At 46.8% G+C, this 12,132-nt stretch overlaps 1 protein-coding gene across 1 annotated transcript; it reads right to left on the minus strand.

Moving 5' to 3' along the window:
* Positions 1–4,265: 4,265 nt before the first annotated feature.
* LOC130579187 (C-type lectin domain family 6 member A-like) lies at positions 4,266–8,293 on the minus strand. Its single transcript, XM_057375810.1, has 6 exons — positions 8,153–8,293; positions 7,149–7,244; positions 6,629–6,721; positions 5,410–5,561; positions 5,056–5,186; positions 4,266–4,793 (listed from the first exon to the last, which is right to left on the minus strand). Exons 1-6 carry the CDS (start codon positions 8,190–8,192, stop codon positions 4,634–4,636), a joined length of 672 nt encoding a protein of 223 aa, XP_057231793.1. The 5' UTR covers positions 8,193–8,293; the 3' UTR covers positions 4,266–4,633.
* Between the last annotated feature and the right edge of the window lie 3,839 nt (positions 8,294–12,132).

Here is a 12,132-nt window from a genome sequence, read left to right on the forward strand (position 1 = left end):
AACCTGTAAGCACAGCCCTGTCCTTTGGGATGAAAAACACTTATATAAGTACTTGAATTTTGGTTTTGTGTGAATATTAGAAAGATGAGCTTGTTGAATAATCTGATCATGTTAAAGGGCTATTTTGGTTCTTCATTAGGCATTTAGAATTTTTGGGGTAGCTACACTTACAAAGAATAAAGAAAAATGCACAATAAAAACATCAGTAACTGTATTTTATAAAAGATTTTGCTAAGGATGCAGGTAGAGTAATGCTAAACTTCCATACACGTATTTTGTGCTGTGTCACTTATGATTCATAGTTGCAAGAGGCCTTTGGATGGAAAGCCTTTACTGAGATATTTTCTGAACAACAAAATATGCCTGAGCTCCTAGATGATAATGACTCAAAACTGAATCTGCAGGCAGAAACCTTTCCTTGTCTGGTCAGGAGGAATTTGACTCCTTTCTTTAAGGCCTGGGGATATCCAGTCCAGGAAAACCCTTGGCAGCAGCTGGCTGTTTCTTTCCCCAGCTGGTCAGATGATCCCATGAATCAATGTATCTCCTAAGCAGGCTTTGACTCATGAAAATGTGATTGTCTGTCACAAAGCCAGTGCTCTATGATAGTTTTAAATGGTGTCTGAATGGTGTTATAATGAATCYGAAAAGGATCTCTGCATTGTGCCTGTGATAGAAGAGTTTGTTCTTGGCTCCCTCCCAAGACTGCCTTTTTTGGTGTGAGTCCCACCAATTCCTTCCCCAACAGGAGTAATTTTAACCACAGAAGGGGAAACACTGGCTGTCTTATTACCAATTAAAGAAAGCAACCCCTTCCCATTTTTTACTTTCTGTTTCCTTATCTCCAAAATGGTCTCTGTTCTGGACTGACTCCAATTTCAGGCAGGAAAAGTTTGTTAATTAAAATCATTAGGAGGAGAGTAGGAACAGGGAGGAAAATATYTTTAATAACAATAAAGATACTTATTTTTTTAATAAAAATACTTTAAAAACATAGAGACATGTTAGGAGATAATAAAGCTGGAAATAAATGGAAGAACTTAGGTGAAATTATGGCTATAGCAAAGAGAAATGAGAATGATAGTTTAAAGGAAGACCTTGATCAACAGCACAGGAAAGGCCTTGGTCTGTGTTTAATGTTCTGAAAGGTGTTGYCTTCATGCTCTGCTTTCAGAGTTGGCAACTGTAGTGAGAAACAGCTGCTTTAGTTCATGTCAGAAGCAAAAGAGGTTCAGGCAGTGAACTTACCTCCTTGATCCTCAGCTAGAGCAAATTTGCAGACATCTCGTGAATGTAAAATTGTGGCAACTTACTCTGTCTGAGGACCTAAGAGAGCAGATGGCTCACCTTACAGAACTGAATGTCAATGTCAACAGCACTGGAGTGTGTTTACAGTGGTCTATTTTGATCTCCAATCTAAATAATCAAATCAATGTCCTGTCCTTAAATGCTAGACTGAATTTTCCCTATGTTGAAACATGAACTACAGCACAAGTCAATTTTTATAATGCATTTTGAGATCCTGASCCAAGCAATTGCTGGTCCCATGACTGTGTTTTCTTTTTCTAGTGAATGTTACAGAATTCTTACTTGCTGTAAGGTCATTGATGCACCACGAGGGGTGGGACTGCAGTGACAGTCAGAGGYTCTCTGCATCTCCTTCTGATCACATGAATGTAGATCACAGTAAAACTCAGAGAGTGGCAGGTGCTGTGAGCAGGAGATGGTGCTGAAGTGCTGGACCTCAAAATCAGCTGAGGCATTTCCAGGAAAACAGCAGATTGTCCAAAAACCTGTCAAGATAAATGATTTATAATTACACAGCACAATGTGAAAAAGCTTGCTCAGGTATGTTGACTGCATATAAAATAAAAAAGTGTTTGTATTTCCTTCTAACCAGGTAGAGACATAAAGGCTTAAATCATAGGATTTGTCTTAGTGTGAGATAAACAATGGGTAACCAGCATGAACTGGACAACTGAAGTGARGGTTGTGGATCTCTTGGACAGCAAGAACCTTGCAAGGCAAACAGTACCCGGATTGCTACTAATACCTTACACAAGACTGCTTAGGAAATCATTTAAGGAACACCAAATTTTAAAACACAGAGCAAATGTGTGTCCAGTGTCAGAACCCCTTTAAATGCCATTTCTCTCTTTTATTTGCCCCAAACAACATTGTAGGCTCTTCATCTGTGATCTAGCAAGAAAAGGTAAAAGGAAACAAAATTTAGAAGGAAAAAAAAAGGATTAAAGAGGGAAACAGTATGAGAGATAGCAAGAGTGAAAAAAAAAAAAAAGAAATGAAGAAATAAATGTTGTAAGGGAACTTGAAAGAATCTGAGGTGGGATAAAAGAGAGAAAGAGTAGGAGGGTAATTCTCTGCTTTGTCTAAAAAAAGAACATATACCCTTGGAGGAAAATTTTATATAAAAGKTCTTAYAAAAAGATAGTARCTGTCATGAAAAGCACATACATTTMACTTTATTTCATCACTTGGCTTGKCAAAGRTMATCATTTATTAGAGAAAGTCAGGTGTATCCTATAAAGGAAGACTCAACACTGACCATAAGAATCAACACTGGATGTCCTTCCAACATGGCTCTAATGATGTTTTCCAGCATCTCAGAGACTGGGCATCATAAACTTTCTGGAGAAAAACCAAAAGCTAGCTCAASTGAGAACAACAACAGAATTTTGATACTGCAGAGTACCCACACTCTAAGGTATGTGTATTCTCAGAATTGAATGTTACTGTGGCTCCTTTCCTCAGACCTGAGTTCCTTTCCAAAGCAAAAGTTAATGTGCCAAGGAGTGGTGAACATACAGGTCTTGTTCTGAGAGGCAGCTGGGATGTGGCTTGGATGTCCACCTGAGAACAGGGACTGCAAGTGTCATCATAAAGAATGCTATTCTGACAAACTTTTTGTCCTCCTCACCCAGCTTCTGGGCTCAGTATGCAGGATTATCCTCCTGAAGCTTTCTGAAACTGCTGTACCTGACTGTACATCTTCACCTCTGCCTTGTGCTATGACATCTGCTGCCTCCTGGAYCAAGCCAGACTTGAGAGGTAAAGGCTGATTCTTGTATGGTGGAGATAGTCACCTCTTTCAGCCAAATCTGCATAGAAGAGGGGATTTKCTTGCAAACCAATCTCCTGGTGTGAGTTTTGCTCTGCCCCACAAACCTTCCAGGAGCCAGAACTGCAGCTGCGCCTAAAACCTCTTGTAAACTATTGGTCATTGTGAGTCTTATCTGCCKTTGTTTCTTCCTCAAAACCCTGTTGCYGTAATTTCCAGAAGTGAGTTGGGGGAAACCAAAAGGAGAAGTCCGTTTCAATGTTTGGGTTTGTTGTCGTGTTGRACAAGACAAAATACTTTTCTCYRCTGTGAAAGCATCTAGCAACTTTAGAAAGTACAAGGCCAACACTTTGCAACAGTCAAGCTTTTGGTCCAATGGCTAAACCAGAAACCTGGCAAATACACCTCTTCAGGTAGAAGTGACAAAAATTTATACTCCAACTTCTGATGAAAAAAATCATGCATAAATGATTTTTTAGGTTGTATTTTCAGTCTCAAACTGGAAACTCCCAGCTTTTCAAAGAGTATGGATATCATTGACAAAAGGGAGGAACATACAGATGGGGGTTTTGGAAATTTTAGGGAAGCAGAGATCTTGCTCAAGACTTGTGTGYATCTGATTTGCAGTGATGCCTCTGATAGGGGTGTTCCAACCTTACCTCACATTGGAAATTTCTCCTTTGGGGGGACTCTGGCTTTCACACTTCTTGTAATATTCATTTGCTTTCTTTTCCCTTCATTGCCATGCCTCATCCTGTCACACTTCTCAGCAGAATCTCCAAAATCCATCTCCTTTCTGCTACATCCTGGGCAAACAGTAGCTGGCACTGAATACTACATAGCCTGCTCTGTTGCTGCCCTCACATATGAATCTCCAGAATGTTCATTCTCCAGAAGAATGAATTCTTCCTCACACRTTCTGCAGATGAACATTACGCTGTTCCTGCTTCTGGCCAGCCCAGTACACTCACAAGAATACTCCCATTGACCAAATAAACTGAAAAGTTAAAACCTCTGTGCTGGGAGTCTGGGTTGTGGGAATCTGGGACATGTCACTCAGAAGACGCCTCATGCAAAGAGCAGAATTATCTTTTTTTTTTTTTTTTTTTTATTTAATTAATCCTCTTTTTTTTTTTTTTTTTTTTTTTTTCTTTTTTTTTTTTTTTTTTTACTTAACAACACAGAATGCAATGAAGGAGAAGGAAACATTAAAGATGAGCCATGAATAATTTTTCCCTTCAGAGGAGAGACAAGGACACTCCACTGAATTGTCTTCTTTCAAATTCTGCTCCAGTGATTTGAAGGACCAGTATCCTTTCACAAAAYAGTGATAGCCTTTACCACATCACTGAGATATTGTCTGGACCAGGAGTCAAGGTCAATGCTGGAGAATTAAGATCCTTGTCTCTGAAGAAGGAGAGTGGAAAGGGTCACAGAAGATCCTTGACATCAGCCCGAGCTATTTCATCCAGGACTGATCTTCAGCTTGTAAAGGGATGCAGGGGTACAGGCTGGGAAATGAGGTCCTTCAGAGCTCAGATTTTATGTCCTTCCTCAGAGAAGTTTGACTGGCAGTTCACAAATTCGATAGCAACTTGTGAAGCAAAGGACATTATTCCAGTTCCTGTAAGTGTTTGGGTCTCTGTTTCCCTTTATATGAATTGCAGCRCATTTTTCTGCAAAGAGTAAATTGGGCTCCCCAGGCTTCCAGAACCTGTAAAAGAAAGTTCCTCTATTGGAAATGCACTAGCATGCATGACAGTGGATGTGGAGTCACCCGAAATAGTTGTGGAAGAGAAAGGGAAAGTTGCTGTGACAAAAATTAGGAGCCATAATTTTGACTACAAAACTAAAGTTTTCTGACTTGCAGAAGAGTTGAAGACAGAAATCTCCCTCTGACAAATATGGGTCTTATACAGTCACTTGGACTGAGGGCATGAATTACAGGAYCCTCCTCACTCCAGCAGGATACTCACGTGGCTGTTGTTTCGTACGGAGTCTGATCCACCCACTGCCATTGCCCATTTCCGTAAGCAGCTAAGCCGATGTAGTATTTTGTTTCATAGGCGTTAGTAACTTTTTCTTTTGCCAAGTTGAAAAGGAACTCCTGGAAAAAAAAAGCACAATGTCCATGAGGGGCAGGACTGAGCACAGGGAGGCATCAGGAGTCCCTGTGGGRTGGGGCTGGTGGCAGAGGGGAGCTGGTGCTGCAGGGGTGCAGACAGGACATTCCCCCTCCCCTGCAGGACAAGGAGGGGCTCTGAGTGCCCTCCAGGGCCCAGCACTGAGTCTCTGGCTGCTGGGTCCCTCTCTCAGCCCYGTGCACGTACCTGCTCTGCCCTGCTGTTGATCACCACCAGCTGGGAGCCCATCCCAGTGCAGTTCTGCTCACTCTCAGTCCAGATCATCTTATCTTGGGACAGGAAATAGCAGCTTCTTTGAAATCTTTTCCAGCCCTTCGGGCAGCACGTCCAGCCTTCCGCTGTGGGGGGAAAAAAAATCTTGCTTTTGAACAAGATGTGCTGTCCTTTATCTCTGTGAGGTCAGTGTAGAGTCCCAGGGGCTTAGGGTGGGGTTTGAACCCCACCTTTAGTCCGGACAGAGGTAAATGCTCTCTTCCATCCTCCACAAGTAAAGCTGTCAACAGCCTGGCAGGCTCCTGTCACAGGGCYCCTGCCTGAAGGGCCTTTCCCTCTCTCTATTTGTCCTGCCATGTCCATGCAACCTCTCTATGGTGAGAGACAGCATTTCTGCCTTACCCTTCCCAAGGAAGCAAGAGGGAGATTGTTGGCTAATGGTCCTCTGGAAACCCTTCCATCAGGGAAGTGTTTTCCAAGCTCTCAGCTCATGCACACTGAGAGCCTTTAGAGCAAACTGTTCTGATAGCCTTGCTGCCACCACAGGCAGTTCCTTACACAACCAGGTTATCCCCAAGATCTGTCTTATGCCCAGAAAGTCAAATGATGGATTAAAAAGCCACAGATATATTCTCACAAAACATGAGACTGCATGTGAACACATCTCTGACCTGAGTTTTAAGAAGTGCACTGCAGGCATTCCAGCACTCCACATTATCCTCACTTCATGTGTGATTGCAGCTCAGCTCTCCAGTTATTCTGAATTACTGAGCATCCTCCTCCCTCCTCTGTCCCTCACACTGACCATGGTGCTTCTGTGCATAGGSAGTGAGCCAGCACAGGGAGTGGAGACAGATTGAACTAGCCTGTATAAAAGATGAAGCATTTTCATCTACATCAGTAGACCAGACTTACTTTTGAGGGGTTGTGTGTGGGGAAGAGTAGAAATGTTGGTCAAATGCAGATGTGGCACAACCCACCCTCTTCCCCTAGTCTGGAACATGTGTTCATAGCATCCTAAATAAAAAATGTACAATGGAGTATCTTCTTCCCTCAATTCCCCAGATTCTTTCCTTAAAACAATCCATTTGTGACTGACAATGATATTCCCAGCCTCCAAGGTTATGGGGAAACCAGACTAAATTTTGGTGAAGTTCTTTGTGTTGCTTATGAGGCTTTCAGCATCACTCACTTTTGTCAGCAGAACTTCTGGGGACACAGTGCCACTCTGTAGAGTTCTGGAGGAAAGTCTTGTACTGGCCATAGCTTCCATTGAGTAAAGCCACTGAGAAGAGAGGAGAGAGAAGAAAGAGCTGCTGTCATCCTTTCCACCTCATGCATGAGAAAACTGTGTTATCCTCCACATTATGGCTTAGAACCCCAATATTAACAATCATCTCTGAAATCTGGATTGAGCAAGGAGGTGAGAACAGCAGGCCACTTCTCCCGCCAGCAGTCACTCCTTCCCTCGAATGAGCTCCACTCACCTCTGCTGGCTGAGAGATTATTTTACCAGCCAAAAAAAGGCAGATTAGAAATCCTCTGAGGATAGGGTCAGGAAAGGGAAAAAGGGACAAGCTGATAAGGGTAGAGAGGCCTGTTCTGGAGAAGGGTATTTCCCTGCCAGCAGAGGATGTGGGTTTCCCAYCTGACAAAAGGCAGTCAAATTTGAGCCCTTCATCCCGAGGGATTTAAGAGATCTTGGAACTCACCAAGGCAGATGGTCACAAAGGCAGTTTTGATAGCGACAGCAAAACTAAGGAAAACCCAGATATTCAGCCAGGAGCACTTTCTCTTTTCTGCTGGGTCTGAAAAACACAAAGCAAGAGTGGGAATGTCCTGATTCTGAGTTGGGAACAGGATAACCCAGGGGGCTCCATACCCCAACACCCTGCTGGTACCTTGTGCCAAGGACTGGGGAGCCCCAGTGGGGCTGGAAGCAGGTCCTGCTGCCCGTCACCAGCACTGGCTCAGACCCACAGAGCACAGCAACACAGGGGCTGCTGCCTTGAGGCTGCTTTTTGCCTTCCCTGTTTGTCAYAGGACCTGYCTGTATTCTGCCCAAACCCMARTCCCHCTTTGTCCTGTCAGATCTCCTTTCTCCTCAACACATCTTCCTGGTTGCCCTCCAGTAGCCCTGAAGGCTCTTTCTGGATCTCCCTCCTCTTCCTCTCTCTTTAGAGCTTCCCTCTCTCACTACCTGTATTTTGCCTCTGTACCCTGAGCCCCTCTCTGCAGTGGCACTGTCACCCACAGGAGTGACCGCCCAGCTCCGAGTGTGCACAGCCAGACACACACCAGGGATTGTTTCCATGGGGGAAAGGCACTTGGGAACCCTTGGGAGAGCCCTGGCTGGGTTGTCCCTCACGACACCAGAGATGAGAGCAGGGACTTGTGCTCAGCTGGATGCAGACAGCTTCACCAGGGGAATCAGAGGAGGACAGCTCCCTTAATCCCATTATTCACAGAAAAACCACTGAGGGCAATAGCACAACATGGTCTGCCTGGACTTCCATTCCCCCTGGCTCCAGGAAGAAGGGCATTCTGMCAGCCTGGGCATTCCCCACTTCCCTCATCTGTTCCTTTGCTCTTGCCCCAAGCCCCATCTCCTGGCACCAGCCTGGCCACCGTGCCATGCCCAGCATCCATCCCAGCCCTGCATTTCCCCCAACTCCTCTGACAGGAGGACAGAAAGGAAGGAAGGCTTGGGGGTTACCTGCAGTTCCAGGAGTGACTCTCTCTTGGTGATTCATCATCTCTAGCACAGGATCWCTCTTCTCCAAGGGTCCCTGTTACCAGTGTGGCCACAAGCAGAGCCTTCCTCCAGCACAGAGCACCTCCCACACTGGTCAGGAGCCCTCACAGGCTCTAATCTGATATGCTGAAAAAAACATATCCTGGGTGTACCCCACAGTACGTGGGAATGGAGGAACGTTCATCATTTCTCTGTCTGGACATTTCGTGAGATGCTCATTGCAACAGAAAAATTCACAGAAGCAAAGGAAAACACATGAAGAGGAGCATCACTGCAGCACAGTCTCCCTTTGCACAGACTGAGGCAGTTTCACAGGACATGCACRGCCTTCCCTCTCTGCTGTTGCTCTGTCCTGCTGAGTTTCCATGGGTGTGTTAAAACACACACACTGCCAGGTAAATTTGGCATTCGCTAGCAAAGGGCTAAACCCATTGACCACAGCCTGCAGAGGGGAACCAAAAATGACAGGAAGGCACATCTGTGACTCAGGCTGGGCAATGCCCATGTGCAAACTGAGCCCAGAAACCCAGAGCACAACAAACAACATGTCAACGCTCTTTTTGTTTGATTCTAATGGAAGAGAAGGCGGAGCTTTGGGCAGAGGGGTTCAATGTGACCTGGCATCGTGGAGCTGGAGGACAAACRGGATCACTGGATGGTGACAGRGTCCCTGTGAATGACAGATCATSAAGTTTTCTTTAGTTGAGCCTAAAAGAGCTGCAGCCATTCTTGGTGGTGGTAGCATTTCTCAAGGAGACTTGGATTAAAGTCCTGCAGGATCATGTCCCCAATGATGTCCCCAAGGATAAAGAATCCCTTCTGGATCTCACTGAACTCTGAATGGACTGAGATGGGAACACAGCCTTTGCTCTTGTTCCATCAGCTGGTTTGTCCCTSTGGAGAGGCCYKGATGGSTGYASTGRCACAGGAATGGGAGAGTTCCTAGCAACAGCACAGGGATTTCAGCTGAAGCATCACAAGATCAGGGCACAGAACTGCTCACAAGTGAGGACAAGCCTGAGCTCTCTGTAGAAGAGATCCTCTCATTCTGGGAGGAATCCGCTCAGGCTGCAGGCAGGGTCAGGCCCTACATTTCTAAACACCTTCATGTAAGATGTTCCAAAGCTCTCACCCCACATCAAAACACATTCACAYGACTTGTGCAACCTCCAGGCACCCACCACCACCCAGGAAGTGCAGCTGCAAGAACMCATCYCCTTTRTRGGAGCAGGGGTTCCCCTGGTCCCACACACTGCCCACTGGAGATKTAGGGTTCACATGTATCCACACCTCTTCCTACAGCCCATGAACCCACAGGCCAGGGACAAAGCACAAGGGGACRTTGTCACACTGCAGGACTGTGGGTCTGTGCCTGCTGCACCCCTCACTGCCAGGAGCGAGGTCACCCATGGCACTCAGCTCCAGGGACCTTCTGTCAGTCAGAGGTGGCCGAGCTGCAGAGCACGCTCAGGTCCACAMCCACATCCTTCCCACTTCTCTCTCCCCTCTCTGTTGCAGTGTTCTTCATTCTTCCAAACTTTGTTTYCAGACTGTTCCTTCTCCATCTCAGAAGCCTTTCCCRAGAGTCCTGGTTACTGTTAAGCTGCTGGTCATGTTCTTCTCWAACAGAGAAGCAGTGGTTTCAGGGACAATGCCCCCTCAGTTAGTTCCAGGTATTCCATTCACAGAGCTGTTTGCATTCTCAATCCTGTWTTATCACTTSCTGCTGTCCAGGCCATATGACCAACATGAAGAGGGAAGGGTAAAGCTGGAAAAATTCCAACCATAAAGAAGAGCAATTGTGCTCCTGCTCAGAAATGAACCAAAGGCATGGAAGGCATGGGGACAATTCTGGATTGTTCCCTGCTGGCTGTTCCCHGGGCAGCTGACCACACCACTGACTGTGAGTCCTGATGAGCCACAGGAAAAAGCCAATCTCATTGCAAAGCCACAGTTTGCCAGGTGGGAGTAGCTGAGGGAAGTTTCCTAGGCCTGGACAAGGCAAATGGAGCATCTTTGGGATGGACCCCCTTCACAAGAAGAGAGGCTGAACCAGAACTGCTCAGACCAGCCAAGGGAGGGATGGTACTCACCCCCTGCCTGACCATCTGGCCTCCACACAATATTCCCTCTCAGCAGAGTGGGGATGCAGGCTCCAGCATTCACCCCAATCTCAAAAATCCTCTGTGTGTAACTTCTGGCATCCCAGTTGTCCTCAGGGTGGGGTTTCCTCCAGCAGGCATTTGATGCTGCAGCTTCAGGAATTTGGGGACAATGGCTCTCATTGCTGTGGGAGATTGTTCCAGCCCTGCTGTCCTTCTGCCTTCCCAAGGATTACAATACAGGCTCCATCCTTCACATTATTCAGGACCCCAGGGCTCCAGAAGTGGAGACGGGTTACCCTCCAGCACGGCCTTGTCAAGCTTTGCAGGGAAGGATGAGGTCCAGGACCTGGGATCTCAGGGCTCAGAGGGACATGGAGATGGACTCTCCCRGTTCCTGATTCATCCCAAAYKCCCAGCATCAATCACCCTTTTTCTCCTCCTGCTCTGTTCCCATGGGCATCAGTCCTCCATGGAATCCTGCATTCTTCCTACAGCCAAGGCGAGAGGGCCGTGTCCAGGCCTGGCAGCGGCTGCTGCTCACAGCAGACTGACCCCAGGAGTGGACACCCAGCAGAGGGATTTGCTGCTCAGCTCTGTCCTCCAAGGGCTGTGCACCTTCRGCTGCCTTGACCGCTGCAGACCTATTCCCCTGTGCTGGGATGGCCCTGGTCTGCAGGAGGGAAGGCAGGAAATCTGCTCCTTGTCCTGCTTCTGTGCTGAGAGTTCAGGCACTGTGAGGCCTAAAGGGGAGTCCTGCATGGCAAAAGCCAGGAACTCGTGGCAATGGTGCTGAAGACCCTGGATAAGATGGACCCTTCCAGCCAGTGCCAAGCACAGCACATCAGGCCRKTGTTGGGAGGGGCTGTGCCACTGCAGAGTGTGGTTTCTAGGTGCAGATGGAGAGCCCCTCACCTGCAGGGCCATGAGGGCGTCCTGTCACATGTGCCCCTCCCTGAAATGACAGCCTGTTGGGCCAGGCAGGACCTGGCTCCAGGAGAGCTCATCTCCTGCATGTTTCACAAAGAAAGTCTCACCCCAGGGCTCCTGTGCAGGAAGAACACTCGAGGAAGATGGAGAGCCATTCTTTGGATTGAGAGGTCACAGCTGGAGCACAAAGGTGGATCATCACTGCATTTCTTTTGCTCCCTATCCTGTCCTACAGGCTGTGTTCAGAAGGAGGCAAAGCATGGACTATTTCATGCCACTAATGCCAAGACAAAGTCCCATGAGGAGGAAAAGGGAACAACCAGCCAAAGAGCAGAAATTGCCATGAAAACTTGAGAAGGGACAAGCCAGGAGGACAGGAACACACTGGGAGTACAAGTGATCTGGAAACTAGAGAAATGAACTCAAAACCAGAGAAGATAAAATCCTTGGAAGCTATGTGCATGCAAATACACAGCGGAGAAGAAAGCCAACATGGAAAGAAACTCTGAGAGAAATGGCTAAAAGGCTGCTTTGCAGGGATGAGCTTTACCCCCACAAAAGTCCCAAACCAGAATACGAAAGTCCTTTTCTGGCAGTGGGTCTCCAGGGAGGGCACATTAACTCTGGATCTGGATTTGTGACTCAGGGGGAAAGAAGGGAATTGTGCTGCTGTGCTCACAGCCAGAGCAYGGGGCTTAGGCAGAGCCAGCAGGGAATCGAGGAGGCTGAGGCAAAGACAGAGAAATGGTGTAAAGAAATGGGTTAATAGGACCTGTGAGGAGAGATGAGGCTTGGCATTGGGAAAAAAACACTGCAAGAGGGGAGAAGCATCTCAGCCCCAAAGAGACTATGAAGAGCATGGTGGTCATGTTCCCACTGCAGGACACCAAGGGACATTAACTCACAGAA

Source organism: Malurus melanocephalus, unplaced genomic scaffold (assembly GCF_030028575.1).
Source record: "Malurus melanocephalus ecotype Western Australia unplaced genomic scaffold, MMel_1.1 scaffold_259, whole genome shotgun sequence".
Classification (NCBI taxonomy): domain Eukaryota; kingdom Metazoa; phylum Chordata; class Aves; order Passeriformes; family Maluridae; genus Malurus; species Malurus melanocephalus.